Genomic DNA, 23,212 nt, shown 5'->3' with positions numbered 1-23,212 from the left:
AAAATAAATAATTGAAATGGGTATATATTTGTTTTTTGTTAAGTTGCCTAATAATTATGCACAGTAATAGTCACCTGCACACACAGATATCCCCCTAAAATAGCTATAACTAAAAACAAACTAAAAACTACTTCCAAAACTATTCAGCTTTGATATTAATGAGTTTTTTGGGTTCATTGAGAACATGGTTGTTTTTCAATAATAAAATTAATCCTCAAAAATACAACTTGCCTAATAATTCTGCACTCCCTGTACATACAAACACACAAATACAGACACACACACATACAGACACACAAATACAGACACACACACACATACATACAAACACACAAATACAGACACACACACATACAGACACACAAATACAGACACACACATACATATAGACACACAAATACAGACACACAAACACATACATACAGACATACAGACACACACACATACATACAGACACACAAATACAGACACACACACATACATACAGACACACAAACACATACATACAGACACACAAACACATACATACAGACATACAGACACACACACATACATACAGACACACAAATACAGACACACACACATACATACATACAGACATACAGACACACACACATACATACAGACACACAAATACAGACACACACACACACACACATACATACATACAGACACACAAACACATACATACAGACACACAAACACATACATACAGACATACAGACACACACACATACATACAGACACACAAATACAGACACACACACACACACACACACATACAGACACACAAACACATACATACAGACATACAGACACACACACATACATACAGACACACAAATACAGACACACACACATACATACATACAGACATACAGACACACACACATACATACAGACACACAAATACAGACACACACACACATACAGACAGACACACAAACACATACATACAGACATACAGACACACACACATACATACAGACACACACACACACACACATACATACAGACATACATACACAGACACATACATACATTTCTCAAATTCATTTATAGTCTAAACTTAAAGGGACAGTATACCGTAAAATAGTTTTTCCCTTAATGGGTTTACAATTGCTTTTTTACCAACTGCAGAGTAAAAAATGTATGAAAATTAGCTTTTTAAGGTTTATTTCTGTATATTAAAGCTCTGATTTTGTGTTTTGAAGCCACAACCTAATAAAATGGGTTGAGCTTGTAGGTATAATCAGATCTCATTACTGTATCACATTGTGCACATATACCTGCTTCTTTATCTTATATCTGTCCTTAAAACAATCACCAATGAGAGAACAATGGAAAATCAACATTTTATTACCTTATCTCTGCTTTATCACACTGGGAGTGTAATTTCTTCTGCTGGCTGTGTTTACAAAGCTTATCTATAGCTGGTACGCACGGCCACAAAATTTCAGAATAGGTGGGGATACCACATGCTAAATTAACAATTTCAAATGCCAATATAAGGGTAGAGGAGCAACTTGTAAACAATTTAATACACTCCAGCAGGTAAAGTGGATCATTGGGAACAAATTAAAGGGGAGAAATTTTTTGAGTAAACTGTCCCTTTAATGATAATCCCTAATAAATGTAAATCAGTGTTTTCTTTTGAAATATATCAGCTATTTTACTCACTGTCTACTTACATCTAATTCTGTCTTGGATTCAGATAGCCGGCCATGGTCTGCACAGTCAACAATAAATACAATGCCATTAATAGCAGGTAGGTAATTTTTCCAAACCCTTCGAGCTGCAAGAAAAAAAAAACATATTTAGAAATCTTGAAACATAATTTGTTTCATTGTAATTAAAATAATACATTTTAGGGCATAACATTTACAAGGATTATAATGTATTGATCAGACCTGAACTGAAGGCTGGGAATACCGGGCATTTTCCCAGTGGGTTGGGCCAGCTGCCTTGGCCACACCCACCTATCAATTACACACACCTGTTATTACTATGGATGGTTTGGTTTGTGCACCACAGAGTTTACTGCGCTGGACAGATTTATAAGATAGTGGTGGAGTTGGTAAAGTAAGTGTCCTATTATTGCTGCTGGGATGTCCCCACCCACACATATCCCCTTTGGTATCTGAGGCTACCTCCCTCAGGGAACCACAGTTCTTAGTAGCTACTAGCAATACCTGTCCTAGTAAGCATTGTCTGCAGCATGGTTGGAAATTTGTATAGGTATATACATGTATCCTGACACTCTTGCACAGTTATTATTTATTGCTAACTTGGTGGAGTGGAGTGGCGAGGCCACTCTATCGTCCAACCTCCTTCACCGAGCTGTAGTCCTCACCCTGCAGAAGTAGGAGCAGATTATAATCAAGAAAATGACAAGAAAATCTTGCTCCTCCATTCTCCTGTACTCTGAGGATTCTGTGTCACAAACAGTACACTTAGAGGCCCATTTATCAAGCTCCGTATGTAGCTTGTGGGCCCGTGTTTCTGGCGAGTCTTCAGACTCGCCAGAAACAGCAGTTATGAAGCAGCGGTCTAAAGATCACTGCTCCATAACCCACAATTCAACCTGATCGAGTACGAACGGGTTGATTGACACCTCCCTGCTGGCGGCCGATTGGCCGCGAGTCTGCAGGGGGCAGCGTTGCACCAGCAGCTCTTGTGAGCTGCTGGTGCAATGCTGAATGCGGAGAGCGTATTGCTCTCCGCATTCAGCGAGGTCTTGCGGACCTGATCCGCACTGTCGGATCAGGTCCGCAAGACCTTTGATACATAGGCCTCTTAAGCTTTATAAATGCTTACTTGTTTATATGTGTGTGTGTGTGTGATTGTGTGTCCCTTGTTCACTTGCTATAGTTAAATACATAAAACTACATTTGTCTTATTTGCAGGAGCCAATCTGGGCTTTAGTCAGCAGACTACCAGGCTAGCCATGGTCATAAAGTTAGTATAAAATGCATATATCTGCACTTGTTATCAGTTAAATCCAATAAGAGACAGATATCCAGCAGAATTAGCCTTGAAAAGTCAGCAGGTGTGTTTCAAGTTCTGAGTATTAGATATTGCTCACTTTTCAGAACTAAACTACATTAAAAGGAGCAAAATAAATAATGAAAATATTTAGCAAATCTGTTTTACTATACATAACTAAATATTTTATATAAAAATCTCAATGTGTTTACTGTCCCTTTAACACTGATTTCTTTCAAAGATACATTTTTGCACCTGCTCTATTCAAATATATATAAAAAAAAAATATTCGGCTAGATTACGAGTTGTGCGTTAGGGTTAAAAAGCAGCGTTAAGAGGTCCTAACGCTGCTTTTTAACGCCCGCTGGTATTACGAGTCTTGCAGGGACAGGTGTACCGCTCACTTTTTTGGCCAGACTCGGAAATACCGCAAATCCACTTACGTCAATTGCGTATCCTATATTTTCAATGGGACTTGCATAACGCCGGTATTACGAGTCTGACCAAAAGTGAGCGGTAGACCTTCTCCTGTCAAGCCTGGTACCACATTTTAAAGTCAGTAGTTAAGAGTTTTATGGTACAACGCCCTGCACTCCTGCATCGCAAACACTAGTTAAATACTATTAACCCCTAATCTGCCGGCCCTAACATCGCCGACAACTTCCTACATGTATTAACCCCTATTCTGCCGCCCCCAACGTCGCCGCCACTATAATAAAGTTATTAACCCCTAAACCTAAGTCTAACCCTAACCCCCCTAACTTAAATATAATTACAATAAATCTAAATAAAATTACTACAATTAACTAAATAATTCGGATTTTAAAACTAAATACTTACCTGTAAAATAAACCCTAAGCTAGCTACAATATAACAATATAACATTGTTTATAGCTTAGGGTTTATTTTTATTTTACAGGCAACTTTGTATTTATTTTAACTAGGTACAATAGTTATTAACTATTTAATAACTACCTAGTTAAAATAAAGACAAATTTCCCTGTAAAATAAAACCTAACCTAAGTTACAATTACACCTAACACTACACTATAATTAAATACATTAAATAAATTAAATACAATTAATTACAATTAAATAAAATTATCTAAAGTACGAAAAAAAACAAACACTAAATTACAGAAAATAATAAAATAATTACAAGATTTTTAAACTAATTACACCTACTCTAATCCCCCTAACAAAATTAAAAAAAGCCCTACCCTACACTAAATTACATATAGCCCTTAAAAGGGCCTTTTGCAGGGCATTGCCCCAAAGTAATCAGCTCTTTTACTTATAAAAACAAATACCCCCCCAACATTAAAACCCACCACCCACACAACCAACCCTACTCTAAAACCCACCCAATCCCCCCTTAAAAAAACCTAACACTAACCCCTTGAAGATCACCCTACCGTGAGACGTCTTCACCCAACCGGGCAGAAGTGGACCTCCAGACGGGCAGAAGTCTTCACCCAACCGGGCAGAAGTGGACCTCCAGACGGGCAGAAGTCTTCATCCACACGGCATCTTCCATCTTCATGCATCCGGTGCAGAGCGGGTCCATCTTCAAGACATCCAACGCTGAGCATCCTCTTCTACCGACGGCAGACGACTGAATGAAGGATCCTTAAAATGACGTCATCCAAGATGGCGTCCCTTCAATTCAGATTGGCTAATAGAATTCTATCAGCCAATCGGAATTAAGGTAGAAAAAATCCTATTGGCTGATGCAATCAGCCAATAGGATTGAAGTTCAATCCTATTGGCTGATCCAATCAGCCAATAGGATTGAGCTTGCATTCTATTGGCTGATTGGAACAGCCAATAGGATTTTTTCTACCTTAATTCCGATTAGGGGTTAATACATTTAGTATAGTGGCGGCGACATTGGGAGTGGCAGATTAGGGGTTAATAAATGTAGGTAGGTGGCGGCGATGTTAGGGATATCAGATTAGGGGTTAATATTATTTAACTAGTGTTTGCGAGACGGGAGTGCGGTGGTTTAGGGGTTAATATGTTTATTATAGTGGCGGCGATGTCCGGAGCGGCAGATTAGAGGTTAAACATTTTATTTTAGTATTTGCAATGCGGGAGGGCCTCGGTTTAGGGGTTAATAGGTAGTTTATGGGTGTTAGTGTACTTTTTAGCACTTTAGTTATGAGTTTTATGCTACGGCGTTGTACCATAAAACTCTTAACTACAGACTTTAGAATGCGTTAGGGATCTTGGAGGTAGAAGGTGTACCGCTCACTTTTTGGCCTCCCAGGACAGACTCATAATACCGGCGCTATGGAAGTCCCATAGTAAAAAGACTTTACGAAGTTTACGTAAGTCGTTTTGCGGTAAGGCCAAAGAAATGTGCGGTGCCCCTAAACCTGCAAGACTTGTAATAGCAGCGGGCGTAAAAAAGCAGCGTTAGGACCTGTTAACGCTGCTTTTTTACCTTAACGCACAACTCGTAGTCTAGCCGTTTGAGATTGTAATAAAAAAAGTTTAATTATATGCATTAAAAGAATTAGCAATATACTTTCAGTATTTATTTTGTCCCCTTTTCTTGTAAGTTAGCTGTGAAAATGATGGGCCTTACAATTTCTTTCAAAAGTGGAAGTGTGTGCTCTAGACTGCTGCATTCCACGCCATCATTGGTAGTGACCTATTTATATCCCTAACTGGCATAAGCCAATGAGAATAACTAGGCTGCGTTATGGCAGTGTCCATTGCTTTTTGGATACTAAAATGCTACATTGCTTTCAATGCTTTTAATGCATCATTCAATCTAGCATTTTGTGATTAATGTTCCTTCTCAAGGTCAGGAAAACCACAATTTTTCTTTCATGATTCAGATAGAGCATGCAATTTTAAACAACTTTCCAATTTACTTTTTGTTGAAAAGCTCAGGATCGTGCACATGTGTGGAGCACTTGGCAGCAGTTTTTCAAGAATGTTATCCATTTGTAAGATCACTAGATGGCATAGTTGCCAACTGTCCTGTTTTTCATGGGACAGTCACGTTTTTTGGCTTCCTTTCCCTGCCTTTAAAGTTTAAAAAACTATTGCCTAGATTACGAGTCTTGCGTTAGCCTTAAAAAGCAGCGTTGAGAGGTCCCAATGCTGCTTTTTAACGCCCGCTGGTATTACGAGTCTGGCAGGTACAGGTGTACCGCTTACTTTTTTTCCGCGACTCAAGCATACCGCAAATCCACTTACGTCAATTGCGTAGCCTATATTTTTAATGGGATTTGCCTAACGCCGGTATTACGAGTCTTGGAAAAAGTGAGCGGTAGACCCTCTCCTGTCAAGACTCCTACTGCATTTAAAAGTCAGTAGTTAAGAGTTTTATGGGCTAACGCCGTAACATAAAACTCTTAACTAAAGTGCTAAAAAGTACACTAACACCCATAAACTACCTATTAACCCCTAAACCGAGGCCCCCCCGCACATCGCAAACACTTAAATACATTTTTAACCCCTAATCTGCAGACCGGATATCGCCGCCACTGTAATAAATATATTAACCCCTAAACCGCCTCACTCCCGCATCGCAAACACTAGTTAAATTTTATTAACCCCTAATCTGCTGTCCCTAACATCACCGACACCTGCCTACATTTATTAACCCCTAATCTGCCGACCCCAACGTCGCCGCCACTACATTAAATGTACTAACCCCTAAACCTAAGTCTAACCCTAACCCCCCCTAACATAAATATAATTTAAAATAATCGGAAAAAAATTACTACAATTAAATAAATAATTCCTATTTAAAACTAAATACTTACCTGTAAAATAAACCCTAAGCTAGCTACAATATAACTAATAATTACATTGTAGCTATCTCAGGGTTTATTTTTATTTTACAGGCAAGTTTGTATTTATTTTAACTAGGTACAATAATTATTAAATAGTTATTAACTATTTAATAATTTCCTAGTTAAAATAAATACAAATTTACCTGTAAAATAAAACCTAACCTAAGTTACAATTACACCTAACTCTACACTATAATTAAATAATTACCTAAATTAACTACATTTAATTACAATAAAATAAAATAAACTAAAGTACACTAAATTACAGAAAATAATAAAATAATTACAAGAATTTTAAACTAATTACACCTAATCTAATCCCCCTAATAAAATAAAAAAGCCCCCAAAATAATAAAAATCCCTACCCTATACTAAATTACAAATAGCCCTTAAAAGGGCCTTTTGCGGGGCATTGCCGCAAAGTAATCAGCTCTATTACCTGCTTTTTTGCAGGTGTAAGGGTTTTTTTCAGCCGATTCTCCCCCATTGATTCCTATGGGAAAATCGTGCACAAGCACGTTTTACCAGCTCACCGCTACCGTAAGCAGCACTGGTATTGAGGTGAGATGTGGAGCTAAATTTTGCTCTTCGCTCACAATTTTTGCGGCTAACGCCGGGTTTAAAAAAGCCTGTAATACCAGCATTGTCTTAAGTGAGCGATGAGAAAAAAAAAGCTTGTTAACACTGCAAGCCTTACCGACAAAACCTCGTAATCTAGCCGAATGTAATTACACCTCCTCTGAATTCCAAATAAGCAGTAGATTTTTTTACTGGCAAATGTATTTATTCTCCAATTTTTCTCGCCCCCTGTATCATGTGACAGACATCAGCCAATCACAGACTAGTATACGTATACCCGGTGAGCTTGTGCACATGCTCAGTAGGATCTTGTTCACCAGAAAGTGTGAATATAAAAAGATTGTTCACAATTTGATAATGGAAGTAAACTGGAAAGTGCCTTAAAACTGTGTGCATTAGCTGAATCATAAAAGTTTCATTTCACTTGAGTGTCCCTTTAAGCTTGTCCCTTGTTATTATTATTATCGGTTATTTGTAGAGTGCCAACAGATTCCGCAGCGCTAAGTTCAGTGAGTATATAGTTTATGAATATTGTGTGCAGAGCAGTGCTCGCACCACAGAGGGTGCTGTGGCATTAGTCTCATTGATTACAGTATATTATTTATGCAGTTTATATCGCTTTCGGTGGCATACTGTGAGGTCAGGTGTCAGGTAAGGGAAAGGCATATAATACAAGGGAGGGTAGGAGGAAAATGGTGATGAAGCCAGACATCTCAATAGTGTTGCACAATTTGTAATGTGTGTAATTTCCCTCATGTATATACTGAGGCTTTGCTTAGCAGGGGTTTAACACATCAGGTTTTTCATGTGCTGGGACTGGAGTTCACATAACATACTACAAATCTAGATTTAGTGGGGTATTTCTGAGTTTATTAACCTTTAACTCACAATCAGTGATGTGTGGTGAGGCCAGAGGTTGGTGAGGCATTGGCTATGCAGGAATGCAAAGCTTATGAGCTGGCCCATTTTTAGTTCAGAACCTGGGTTATGCATGCTTATTGGTGACTAAATGTAGCCACCAATAAGCAAGCACTATCCATGGTTCTGAACCTAAAATGGGCCGGCTCCTAAGCCTTACACTCCTTTTTAAATAAAAATAGCAAGAGAACAAAAAAGTTTCTTAAAATTGCCTGCTGTATCTGAATTATTAAAGGGACATTAAACCCCAAAAAAATCAGATAGAGAATACAGTTTTAAACAACATTCCAATTTACTTCTATTATCTAATTGCTTAACTATTTAGATATCCTTTGTTGAAGAAATAGCATTGCACAAAGGCAAACCAATCACACAAGGCATCTATGTGCAGCCACCAATCAGCAACTACTGAGAATATATAGATATGCTTTTCAGCAAATGATAGCAACAGAATGAAGCAAATTAGATAATAGAAGTAAATTGTTTAAAATTGCTTGTTCTATCTAAATCATGAAAGAAAAAAATTGTGTTTAATGTCCCTTTAAGGAAAAAAATTGTGTTTAGTATCCATTTAAGGTAAAGGTTTCTAACTTTAATGTAAAAGCACAGATTTTACTAAAGTAATGCATCTATAAAGCTAAAAGTGCCTAAAGGAAAATAATCAATTCATAGTGCATCATAATACATTATACAGATTAGCACAGAGAGTGTATATATTCCTGGGAAAAATTGATAAATTAAGTGCACATTTTGGCTTTTACATACCATGAAAATCCTTAAGATGTTAAAACTGATAAATGTAAAGGGATCAATATATTTCCTCTACAGAGAAGCAAAATCTACACCACCCAAAAAAATTAAATAATTACAAATAATTACTTAAAGGGACAGTATACACTCATTTTCATATAACTGCATGTAATAGACACTACTATAAAGAATAAGATGCACAGATATTGATATAAAAATCCAGTATAAAACTGTTTAAAAACGTACTTAGAAGCTCTCAGTTTAGCGCTGTTAAAAAGGTAGTTGGAAAGCCCAATGCAAGTGAGAAATAAGACACTCTCCCCATCTCCCTTCTTTTGCACATGAAAATACCCTTTACACAAACAGAAGCAAGCTGGAGTAGGTAGCTGACGGTATTCTCATTTGGGGCTTGGTTAGGAGTCTGAAAATCAGAGCAATGTTATTTAAAAATAAGCAGCAAAACTATACATTTTTAAAAAAACAAAATACTTTATGGACTATATAAATAGATCATCTACAAAACATTTATGCAAAGAAAAAATAAGTGTATAATGTCCCTTTAACATGGTTTGAGAAATCTTCAACAGGTAAGCAAAGAAAGAAAAAAAAAAGCTCTATACTATCTTCCTGGCTAGCATCCCCACATTCTATCTCTTCAGTGAAGGTTGTGACTTGCAACTAGAGGGCAGTGACCTGTTTATTTTAACATGATAATGAACAGAACCTTTTTGTGGTTGAGTAAACAGCAGTGTTAATAAGAGTGATATTTACACACTACTACAAATTAAATATCTGAAATAAAACAGTTTAAGGGGTAAAGACAGGAGGAAGAAAGCACTTGACTGGCTGTTATGTACAATGTTGGCAGGCTACAATTAAGACCCCTCATAACTTTCCCATCTGACATACCCAGGTAAATAAAGGGCAAACAAATTGGCACTAGAGCCTATATATAGCCTGATCTTTTGATGCTTCCTCCTTATAGAAGTAGAGATATTGCTGGCTGCTTATTCCTACCTTATCTATTATGTGTGTAAATAAAGCATGTTCATATTTGTATTAAGTTACATAAAGCCCATGTCATATGACTACATCACAGCCTGTCCCAATAAATCCAGAACACTACATTTCTTTTTCTTATGTATATGAGACATGTTGGCAAGAAGTTCTGCTGAATAGCTAATAGTTCCATCCACGGTGGAAGCAGGCTATAACGGATTTGTGTTTTTTTTAACCATGTTTGGAAATCTGAAAATGTTAGCAACTTACTATCAACTATTCAGCAGAACTTCTTGCCAACATGTCTCATATACATAAGATAAGGCAACAGAGATTGAGGCTGATTACACTGCTCACTGCTGTTATTGAATTGATAAACAGAAAACAAAAACTTCTTGAAGTACTGGAACTAGCAGATCAAACATACTCATCCGCTCTTGCGCTGAAGCAGAGTTACTTACCATCCTGAAAGATCGATGGCAGTAGTCTGTCTGCAACCAACTTTCCGCCAGTACCTCATTGAGTCGCAGCCTATGCGGCTCCCTTGCGCATGTGCAGGGAGCTAATCAGCGCCGGTCACGTTCTCCTGGTGCTGTCAATCACCAGGAAAACATGACCTTCTCTGATTGGCTCCCTCGCTAGGAGGCATCAAGAGGGCTGCCTCCCATTGGTTCCTATTTTGAGTGCTGATAGAGGAGGGAGGGCGAATTAAGCCTTTAGCTAGGTTCTCTTGGATATATTCCTCCATGGCCTTGGTTTCAGCTTTGGAAAGAGATTAAGTCCTCCCTTTAGGAAGTGGGGCTCCAGGAAAGAGGTCAATTTTGCAGTCGTAAGGACGGTGAGGTGGCAGCACGTCAGTTGCTTTCTTTTCAAAGACATCTATAAATTCTGCATATACTGAGGGGAGATTAGAAGGGGTCAGAAGGCTGGCTATATGGGATGGAATGTGATACAGCGGAGTAACCTAAGCCAGGCAGGAGTGTAAAAAGATTTTACCCCAGGAGGCCAACTGTCCCTCAGTCCAGTCAAACTGAGGATTATGTTTACGTAACCAAGGAGGACCAAGGAACACTAGATAAACCTAATAGCTCCTAAACCACCATCCCCCCACATTGCCGACACTAAATAAACCTATTAACCTCTAAACCGCTGTCCCTCCATGTCGCCAACACTAAATAAAGCTATTAACCTCTAAACAACCATCCCCCCACATCGCCGAAACACTAAATAAATCTATTAACCCCTAAACCACTGTCCCCCCACATAGCCAACACTAAAAAAACCTATTAACTTCTAAACCGCTGGCACCCACATCGCCAACACTAAATAAAACAGTAAATAAAGCTATTAACCCCTAAACCGCCATTCCCCCACATCACTAACACTAAATAAACCTATTAACCCCTAAACAGCCGTCCCCCCACATCGCCAACACTAAATAAACCTATTAACCACTAAACTGCCACCCCCCACATCGCGACTCCCTAAGTAAAATTATTAACCCCTAAACCGCCGCAGCCCCCACATTGTAAACACTAAATAAAGCTATTAACTCCTAAACCGCTGCCCCCCCACATCGCTAAAATTAAATAAACCTATTAACCACTAAACCGCCATCCCCCTACATCGTGACTCCCTAAATAAAATTATTAACCCCTAAACCGTAGTCCCCCCACTCTTAACTGCCACCCCCCCACATTGCAACTACCCAAATTAAACTATTAACCACTAAACCTAACACCCCCTAATGTTAACATAATTAAAATACACCTACATTAAAGTTACAATTACTAACTAACTACCTATTTCAAAATAAATACAAACATACCTGTGAAATAAAAATAAATCCTAAGCTAGTTACAATATTACTATTTACTAACTACCTAGTTAAAATAAATACAAACTGACCTGTGAAATAAAAATAAAACCTATGTCTAAACTAAAAAAAAAACCTAACATTACGTGTTTAAAAAAAAAATACAAAAAAATAAAAAAACTAAAATTACTAAAAATAATAAAACCTAACATTACAAAAGAATTAAAAACTACCATTACAAAAAATAACAAACGAAATTATCCAAAATAATAAAAATTATTCCTATTATAATACCCCCGTTTAAAAAAACCCCAACAAAGACCCCAAAATAAAAATTTTAATTGGTTTAGCTAGCGTTGGCGATGTAGGGGATGGCAGTTTAAAGGTTAGTAGATTTATTTAGTGTTGGCAATGTGGGGGGATGGTGGTTTAGAGGTTAATAGCTTTATTTAGTGTTGGCGATGTGGGGGGATGGCGGTTTAGAGGTTAGTAGGTTTAGTTAGTGTTGGCGATGTGGGGGACGGTAGTTTAGAGGTTAATAGGTTTAGTTAGTGTTGCCGATGTTTAGGGGTTAATAGGTTTAGATAGTGTTGGCGATGTGGGAGCGGCGGTTTAGAGGTTAATAGGTTTTTATTTCATTTTGGCGATGTGGGGGGACAGCGGTTTAGAAGTTAGTAGGTTTTTGTTGGCAATGTGGGGGGGGGCGGTTTAGATAATTTTGTTTTGGCATATCCCTTATGTTAAGTTAAATCATTTTTCGGATCCGTTCGTTATTTCGGATCCATTCTTTATTCATATTCATTCTTTATTCATATTCATTATGAATGGAACAGCCTATAGAATGCGAGCTCAATCCTGTTGGCTGATTGGATCAGCCAATAGGATTGAAGCTCAATCCTATTGGCTGATTGCATCAGCCAATAGGATTTTTTCACCTTTAATTCCGATTGGCTTATAGAATTATATCAGCCAATCGGCATTCAAGGGACGCCATCTTGTATGACGTCCCTTAAAGGAACCTTCATTCTTCAGTCGCCATCGTAAGAAGAGGATGCTCCGCGTCGGATGTCTTGAAGATGGAGCCGCTCCGCGCCGGATGGATGAAGATAGAAGATGCCGTCTGGATGAAGACTTCTGCCGGCTTGGATGAAGACTTCGGCCCGCTTGGATGAAGACTTCTCCCCACTTCGTTGAGGACTTCTTGCCGCTTGGATGAAGACTTCTGCCGCTTCGTTGAGGATGGATGTCGGGTCTTCAAAAACTGTAAGTAGATCTTCGGGGGTTAGTGTTAGGTTTTATTAAGGGTTTATTGGGTGGGTTTTATTTTTAGATTAGGGTTTGGGCGGAAAAAGAGCTAAATGCCCTTTTAAGGGCAATGCCCATCCAAATGCCCTTTTCAGGGCAATGGGGAGCTTAGGTTTTTTAGATAGGTTTTTATTTGTGGGGGTTGGTTGTGTGGGTGGTGGGTTTTTCCTGTTGGGGGGTTGTTTGTATTTTTTTTTACAGGTAAAAGAGCTGATTTCTTTGGGGCAATGCCCCGCAAAAGGCCCTTTTAAGGGCTATTGGCAGTTTAGTCTAGGCTAGGTTTTTTTTTTTATTTTGGGGGGGCTTTTTTATTTTGATAGGGCTATTAGATTAGGTGTAATTAGTTTTAATATTTGATAATTTCTTTTTTATTTTGTGTATTTTAGTGTTTGTTGTTTTTTGTAATTTAGTTAATTGTATTTAATTAATGTAATTTATTTAATTGTAGTGTAAGGTTAGGTGTTAGTGTAAGACAGGTTAGGTTTTATTTTACAGGTAAATTTGTATTTATTTTAGCTAGGTAGCTAGTAAATAGTTAATAACTATTTACTAGCTATTCTACCTAGTTAAAATAAATACAAACTTGCCTGTGAAATAAAAATAAAACCTAAGATAGCTACAATGTAACTACTAGTTATATTGTTGCTAGCTTAGGGTTTATTTTATAGGTAAGTATTTAGTTTCAAATAGGAATTATTTAGTTATTAATAGTAGGTTTTATTTAGATTTATTTTAATTACATTAAAGTTAGTGGGTGTTAGGGTTAGGGTTAGGGGTTAATAACTTTAGTATAGTGGCGGTGACGTTGGGGGCGGCAGATTAGGGGTTAATAAGTGTGGGTAGGTGGCGGCGACATTGGGGGCAGCAGATTAGGGGTTAATAAGTGTAGGTAGGTGGCGGCAACATTGGGGGTGGCAGATTAGGGGTTAATAACTATAATGTAGGTGGCTGCGGGTGCGGCAGATTAGGGGTTAATAAATGTAATGTAGGTGGCGGCGATGTCGGGGGCGGCAGATTAGGGGTTAATAAGTATAATGTAGGTGGCGGAGATGTCGGGGGCGGCAGATTAGGGGTGTTTAGACTCTGGGTTTGTGTTAGGTGTAAACATAAATTTTCTTTCTTTACGCTCCTTTATTGCAGGTGTTAGGCTTTTTTTTATTGATGTCTATGGGGAAATCGTGCACGAGCACGTAAAACCAGCTCAAAGCAGTGCTGGTATTGGAGTGCAGTATGGAGCTCAATTTTGCTTTATGCTGCAATATTGCCTGCTAACGCCGGGTTTTTGTAAACCTGTAATAGCAGCGCTATAGGGAGGTGAGCGGTGACAATAACTTGCAAGTTAGCACCGAGCAGCTCTTACCGCAAAACTCGTAATCTAGCCGTATTTCTTTTAAGTGAAGAACAAGGTAAAGTGAAGTGTTCCTAACACACTTTTGGTTTTAGCAAAGTTGGTTAAGCGGAGCTTCAGTTTAGCGTGTGAGCGATAAAATGAAAAGGCTTTCTTTAGTGCGCCCCATAAAAGTCTATGGGGAGAGGGAGTTAGTGCGGTTGCAATATTTGAATTCCTGAAGTTAGTGCACCGGAGTCTTTCGATCTCACACTTAATTTTTACTTTCAACTTGTAACACCAGCACTAACATGGGAGGGCTACATTTTTCCCCTTGAGTGCAGTTAGCACTCATGAGTGATAAAAATGTATCCCTCTACTTGTTACCTAGGACAATGTTGGCTGATCACTTTGTCTACAACAACAAAAATATAGGCAATTTACATTTTCTAATACTGAAAAAAAAGAAAGAAAGATAGGAATCGACTCTATTATGACTACGTGCAGTAACATAACACACATTTATTTATGTGAAAAAAAGACTTTTCTTTGTGTAGGCTGCAGTAATTTTAACCTTGGGTAGAGTTCCAAACTAAAGCAGTTTGAGGCTGAAATTACACTTAGGCAGTGGTTGGGTCAATGTTTTTTAGTTCAGTTGTAACATATAGCCTTACCTTCCAACTAACACATAGTGCAGAGCAATATACATTTTTAGTGTACGCTGACAATAATTTTATATAAATAATCATTGATAAAAAGTTTGCAACTGTAACTGAAAATCATTGTAAACTGGAATTCAATGGCACCACACTACTGCATATGGGAATGCCCTATGTTTTTTTTAAACAGCATTTTGGGAAATCTATCCCTGATATACCGCTACCTGCTTACTCCAGCTTGGTCCTGATAGCGGGAGTGGGTGAGCTGATACACCATACTCTATCAGCCTGCAACTGCTAGCACATTGGGGTGTTTTAGCTAAATGGGAGTACCCTTTTCTCATATGCTATGTTTTCTATTGGATCCAACTGATTGATACGCACATGAAGCACCCCTCTATCTAGTTTGCTACTTGTACTTCAGCAGCTCAGTAAGTGCCTCAACTCTGGGAGGACCACATGGGAAGCTGGCGCAGCCTAGGCAGGCTAACAGTTCCGTGCAAGCTATATCGGGTTTATAATAGAGCACGTATTACAAGTCGAATGTAAATGTGTTCACTCAAGCACAATTTAATTTAACGCACATCAAGTTTATCGCAACTTGAGAGCTCTGGTTGACTTACTCTTGAATAGAAAGTGTCACAAAAAACATCAAAAATACATTTAAATGTATAGTTACACTCATAATAACACTGTCTGACAAATATTATTTAAAAAAATAAATTGCAATACTGTACAAAGTTACAAAGGCTCAAAAAGATATGAGGTCTCATGTGTTAGAGAAAAAAAAGGACTGCAAAGGGCTTTAATATAGAGATACATACATATACGTGTCTAAATATGTATATCTATGTGTGTGTATATATATTTATATATATTTAAATTTAATATTTTATATGTAATATTTCAATAACGCACTTTAAGAATACTGTTTTTATGTGCGCTAACCAGACTGCATTAAGATCTAAATTGAGAAACACAATGTGCAAAAACGCATAGTTTACATTCATATGTTCTTCACATAGAAAAGAATGTACTTTTTATTATTAAATATATATTTATATATATATATTTATATATAATACTGTTCATGTAAAATACATATTATACCTACAGTATATATCTATATTAATAAATATGAAGGTATAGGTATATACACATATATATAGAAATGTATTTAAGAATAAAAATAACATTATCCTATAAGTGAAGAACATTGGAATGTTAAATACAGTGGGTATTGAAAAGAATCACCCTCCTTGAAAATAATCAAATGTTGTTGATTTGCAGCCTGAAATAAAGACAGACACATTTTTTGTTTATCCAGTTGTAATTACTCAGTGCAACCTATAACATCCAAGTGAAAGATATAACACCAACATGTCAGGCAAAAATAAAGACAATACAGAATCTGAGTTGCAAAAAGGATCACCCCCGTCTAAAATTACTTGTAAACTCAATCAGGTGTAGCTAATCATCTTCTGAATGGCACACACAATGTCATTTGACCATTAACTGTGATGAGCTGTGGGCATATTGATTTGCTTAGCATGAAAAGAGCTTTCCTGGAGCATCTCAGTCCCTGGTAGTGCAACTGAAGCAAACAATCAACTATCGGTGGCAAGGCACTGTCAAAAGATCTCCGGGATAATGTTGTGGAAAGGCACAAGTCAGGATATGGATACAATAAAATATCAAAGGCTTTATCAATGCCTAGAAGAACAGTGAAGTCTATTATTAAGAAGTGAAAGGTATTTTAGTACAACACAGACCCTCTCTGGATCAGGACGTTGCTCCAAGCTGGATGAAAGAGCCAGGAGGAAACTGGTCAGAGAGGCTACCAAGAGGCCCAGAGCAACTCTGAAGCAGTTGCAGGAATTTATGTCAAAAGAGTGGTCATTGTGTGCATGTGACAACAATATCACAAATTCTCCACAAATGTGGCTTGTATGGGAGGGTTGCAAGAAAAAAGCCACTCCTCAAGAAAGGCCACATGCAGTCACGATTGAGCTTTGCCATAACACACCTAGGAGAATCTGGTCAGATGAGACTAAAATTTAATTATTTGTCCTCAACACCAAACGATGTCTGGAGGAAATCCAATACAGCTTACCATCCAAATAACACCATACCTACAGTAAAGCATGGACGTGGTGATATCCTGTTATGGGGGTGTTTCTCTGCAGCAGGCACTGGAGCACTTGTCAGGATAGAAGGAATAATAGATGGGGCAAAATACTGACACATTTTTGAGGAAAATCTGCTGCCCTCTGCAAGGAAGTTGTCAATAGGAAGAAGGTTTACCTTCCAACATGACAATGACCTAAAGCACACAGCAAAAATGGCTACACAGAGGTTGAAGGAGAAACAGGTGAATGTCCTTGCATGGTCTAGTCAGAGCCCAGACTTAAACCCTATTGAATATCTGTGACATGACTTGAAGACTACAGTCCACAAACGGAACGGTCACCATCAAATGTAATGGATCTGGAGCAGTTCTGCAAAGAAGAAAATCTAATGACATGGCCTCCTTGTTCACCTGATCTGAACCCCATTGAGAACCTGTGGTCCATCATCAAATGTGAGATTTACAAGGAGGGAAAACAGTACACCTCTCTGAACAGTGTCTGGGAGGCTGTGGTTGCTGCTGCACGCAATCAGTGGCGACTCTAGGAACAAAATATAGGGGGGGCACATAAGATATAACAGTCAAAACTGGGGGGGCACTAATAATTAGGCGGCTGCCTCGTGTAGGGTTGCCACCTTTTCTTCAAGCCAAACCCGAACATTAGCGCAGTGCTGCAATTTTTTGTAGATGTGTGTATGTCAGTGTATGTGTGTGTGTATTAGTCAGTGTATGTGTGTGTGTATTAGTCAGTGTATGTATGTCTGTATGTCAATGTCTATGTGTGTGTATATGTCAGTCTTTATGTTTTGTGTGTGTGTGTGTGTGTATATATGTCAGTGTTTATGTGTGTGTATATATGTCAGTGTTTATGTGTGTGTATATATGTCAGTGTTTATGTGTGTATATGTCAGTGTATGTGTGGGTGTATATATATATGTCAGTCTTTATGTGGTGTGTGTGTATGTATATATGTCATTGTTTATGTGTATGTGTATATATGTTAGTGTATGTGTGTGTGTGTATATATGTCAGTGTTTATGTATGTGTGTATGTGTCAGTCTTTATGTTTTGTGTGTGTGTATATGTCATTGTTTATGTGTGTCTGTATATATATCAGTGTTAATGTGTGTGTGTTTATATGTCAGTCTTTATGTGTCTGTGTATATGTCAGTCTTTATGTGTGTATATATAAGAGTTGCCACTTGTCCAGGATTGACCCGGACAGTTTGGGTTTTGAATTATGTGCCCAGGTTTATGATGAAGTTGTGATCCAGATTTAGCCATTTTATTCAGTTTTCTGATGATTGCTGTTAGTGTTCTGGTTTGGTTTGAAGAAAAGGTGTCCATTCTAGTGTATATGCCAGTGTTTATGTGTGTGTATATGACAGTTGGGTAATACTGAGGACTGGAAGAACAACTGCTCACATTTAGTGGAGCCCTTTAAACCACAGGCTACTGCAAGTAGTGCATTGATATTCCTCCTGACTGAGCATATCTAGGTATGACTTTCAACAAAGGATACAAAGAAAATTAGATAACAGAAGTTAGAAAGTATTTTAATATCACATCCCTTGCTCTGAATTATGAAAGAAAATGTTGGGGTTTCCTGTCCCTTTAATTAGTAGTCAGTGTAAAACTTTATTGAAAAAGTGCAAAAAAATATATTCTGTATATATTCTATATATATATATATATATATATACCTATTCTACTGTAGGTTATACATGATGGAATTTGTGTAATTTAGGAATGTATGTACTAGAAAATAAATAAATATACACACCCACAAATTCACAGCATACACATATATACATTCACACACTACACAGCATACACATATATACACACACATTCACACACACTACAAAGCATACTCATATGCTCACACACTACACAGCATACACATTCACACACTACACAGCATACACATATACATACACACACACACACATTCATACACACATTCACACACACATTACACAGCATACACATATATACACACACATTCACACACTACATAGCATACACACACATATACACACACATTCACACACTACACAGCCTACACATATACACACACACACACACACACACACACACACACTACACAGCATACACATATACACAAACACTACACAGCATACACATATACACACACATTCACACACTACACAGCATATACACACACATTCACACACTACATTGCATACACATACACACACTACACGGTATACACATACACACTACACAGCATACACATATACAGGTAGGCACACACGTTCACACACACACACACACACACACACACTACATATACATGTATGCACACAGCATACACATATACATGTACACACACTACACAACATATTCACACACATAGATACAGATAAGTACACACTAATACATAAATACAGATGTGCAGAAGCACACAGACACACAAACAGAGGTGCACACACCTATACATAGGCACACATAAAAATAAGACACACAAACAAAGCCACACATTACAGACACACACATATAGACACACATACACTGACTGTTGGGAAAACAATAAAAACTTTATGGAGAGTTTGAGTGAGAAACAATATAAGGAATAAATCATAAGCAGTACAGTCGCCTAATCCAATTTAGTGACCCCAGGAGCATCACTACTTAAATATACATTAGCAACCCACTGAACTGCATGTAATGAGAATGAGATTGCAGTTTTATGGCTGCTGGACCCACCATAAGGGTGTTAATGTAGGTCACTGCCCTTATAGCATAACATACAGGTTTTCCATTCCTAACAATGTGCTGCACTGACTTGAAGAGCTCCCAGTCTCACTCAGTGTGAACTAGTTGTGCTCTGCCTTCTGTATAACAAAACTAATGAGTGCTGGCATATGTACCTTACTATCTTTGCATGGGAGACTTGATATTGAGCATATGTGTCCCAAGTGTGTATCAAATTATCAAACCATTGATTATTTAAGGTAGGCTAAGGCAGTGGCAAAAATGATTTTAGCAGCTGCATGATTCAGTAACCACTACACTTGTAAGGGAAGGGAAATGCAAAGTCTGTGCAGCAAAAAATATGCAACTAGATTTTTTAGTCCATGGCCCTACGGTGCACTGCAGATGAGATTTTACTAATCCCTATCATAAATCTCCCCAACAGATCACTCTGTACAAAAATCTATGTTATTTCAGCAGACACTCTGCCGGGCTGCCCCCTAATAAATCAGACCATGAGGAGGAGTTGACACACAATGATTGCGCATCGCAGTGAGTAACTTAATGTCAACAGATGGGTCTTAGCCTCAGCCTGTATCCCCTTACAGAAGCCTGCACATACCGCTCTTGACACTCAGGCTGTTTGTTTGATTTACATGTTTTTTACCTATGGTGCCGACTCAGACACGTGCCCCCACAGCCTACAAAACAATTCCTGACTTCTTCTCTTAGTTTCATCAATGAAGGGAGGGGGCAGCACAGGACTATTAAAAATGTAAATCTACATAGAAAGATATCAGTTATTATTAAATCCGGTACTAGGAGTGTGATTGTAGTACAATCACATTGCTAACACCGGATTTAATATTAAATGAACCGCAAAACAAGTTATGCAGTTTTTTTAAAAAAAAACTTATTTAAATAATGTTATGGTATGGTGCGTGCTATACAGTCACTCTGTGTAAGATTTACCCACCTCCTGGACTAGAGACCTAGATCACTGGCGTCCTCACTTCAGAGACACTTTGCCACAGCACTCTGACACTGACAACAAGACTCCAGATTCCAGACTTCAAGTCCTGACTGTCCTTAAGACCGTTGTTCTCCGCATGCCTCGCTGCCTGCACTGAGTCAGGCCAGTTTACACAGCACATGTAGTCACGTGACATGTGCCAATAACTGCACTGCATTGACTGACTGTGCCGGTGTTCTGTTAGACTGTTAAGGGACCGAATTGGGAGCGTGTAATTGCGGTCACGTGATGACCATTTGGTGGAGGGCACAATAAATAATTTTAAATAAATCCATCAATAATACTGCAGCCTGGGGCTGGCGGGGGGGGCAAACGGGAGGGCAGCCATTTTCTAGGGGGGGCAAATGCCCCCCCTTGCCCCCCTGTAGCGACGCCACTGCACGCAATGTTGATGGTGAACAGATCAAAACACTGACAGAATCCATGGATGGCAGGCTTTTGAGTGTCCTTGCAAAGAAAGGTGGCTATATTGGTCACTGATTTGTTTTTGTTTTATTTTTGAATGTCAGAAATGTATATTTGTGAATGTTGAGATGTTATATTGGTTTCACTGGTAAAAATAAATAATTGAAATAGGTATATATTTGTTTTTTGTTAAGTTGCCTAATAATTATGCACAGTAATAGTCACCTGCACACACAGATATCCCCCTAAAATAGCTAAAACTAAAAACAAACTAAAAACTACTTCCAAAAATATTCAGCTTTGATATTAATGAGTTTTTTGGGTTCATTGAGAACATGGTTGTTGTTCAATAATAAAATTAATCCTCAAAAATACAACTTGCCTAATAATTCTGCACTCCCTGTACTAACATTCATATGGACTCCTATAGGAGCAGAGACTATGCTTATATGGTCCTGCTCTAGTGCACATTGTTATACATTTTTATATTGTCTGTTCAGGTTTTGCATTATTTGTGAGACTTTAACAATATAAATAAATACATTGTGTGTAAATATAATTAGGGTATCCTCATTGATTATTAATTGCACTTCTAGCACTGTCACTGCTTGGCTGTCACGTTATTCAGTTACAGGTGTGTCTACAGTTGGATGTGTGCTTTTCTTAAAGGGAAAGCAGAGAGAAGTGTATACTGATTGGAGACAGTCACAGTTGGGACACTACAGTATGTTGTATGTCGTGTTGTTTGTGTACTGTACAATAATTTTAATTACAACTGTATGTATGCAGCTAAAATTAATCTGTATGCAGCTCCGGGGGATATTGTGGCACTTTACAAATTATGTTGATGAAAATAGTAAAATAATAATAATAGTCCTTGGTTGAAACAAAAATACTGACTGAATCTGGGTTCAAAGCAAACTTACCTTGGGTATGGCCACCCAAATCAAACGTAGTAAATGTCATACCACCAATTGTTAACTCTTCGGAGGCTAATTTAAAAATAAAAAGTAAAAAACATACTTAAAATGAGTAGTTTCCCTTTAAACAAAAAATACACTGCATTGGATTAGAACTAAGAATACTTATGTGTAAGAACTAATATTTTAGACAGATCTGTAATCTTTGTTAGAATCCAAGAAATGTGTTATATTTTCATATTTGATTCCTATTAAAGGGACATTCCAGCCAAAATTTCAATCCACACGGATTTATTACAATTTTGAATTGAAGCATTTTTGTAATATACAAGCAATAGCAAAAATGTTTCTAATAAAAGCTACAGCTGTTTCAAAAGTGTATTTAAGTATACACCGTGCACCAGCATTTTAATCACAGCACTTGCTCAGAGAGCATAGGGTGCTTGTATTTTCTAGTAATGACTCAATTTGTTAATTGCTGACATGATACAGTCCCCACTGGCACTCTAAGCAGGTACGGTATTTAAAATGCTGGTGAACTGAGAATATCTAGCTATGCTTCACATGCACGTGCAGAGAAAAATGGTAACACTAAAACAGTGATAGCTTTTAATAGAAGCATTTTTGCCAATACATGTATATTGCAAATATGTTTCTATTCAAAGATGTAATTTTTCTATGTGCATTTCAATTTTGACCGGAATGTCTCTTTAACTTTTTTTTGTAAGCAAGATGAACAGATGCAATGTTATTTATTAGCAAATCATTTCCTTTATTTTACTATGAAACTTAAAATAAAAAAAAGAGACTTTTACTTAATAAGGAATTGGTCACAACAGTTTGCTGTGTTTAAGCAGA

General features: G+C 37.8%; 1 protein-coding gene across 2 annotated transcripts in view; it reads right to left on the bottom strand.

The window, feature by feature from the left end:
- SAR1B (secretion associated Ras related GTPase 1B) overlaps positions 1-23,212 on the bottom strand; it is a 236,847-nt gene that overhangs the window by 13,140 nt on the left and 200,495 nt on the right. For both annotated transcript variants that reach the window (XM_053717214.1, XM_053717213.1), the window contains 2 exons: positions 22,361-22,426; positions 1,692-1,795 (listed from right to left, as the gene is read on the bottom strand). In XM_053717214.1, the coding sequence (XP_053573189.1) occupies positions 1,692-1,795; positions 22,361-22,426 (170 nt within the window). The remainder of the gene's footprint in view (positions 1-1,691; positions 1,796-22,360; positions 22,427-23,212) is intronic.

Source organism: Bombina bombina, chromosome 6 (assembly GCF_027579735.1).
Source record: "Bombina bombina isolate aBomBom1 chromosome 6, aBomBom1.pri, whole genome shotgun sequence".
In the NCBI taxonomy this organism is placed as follows: domain Eukaryota; kingdom Metazoa; phylum Chordata; class Amphibia; order Anura; family Bombinatoridae; genus Bombina; species Bombina bombina.
Note: the sequence above shows the minus strand (reverse complement) of the source record. Positions and strands in the feature narration are given on the sequence as shown.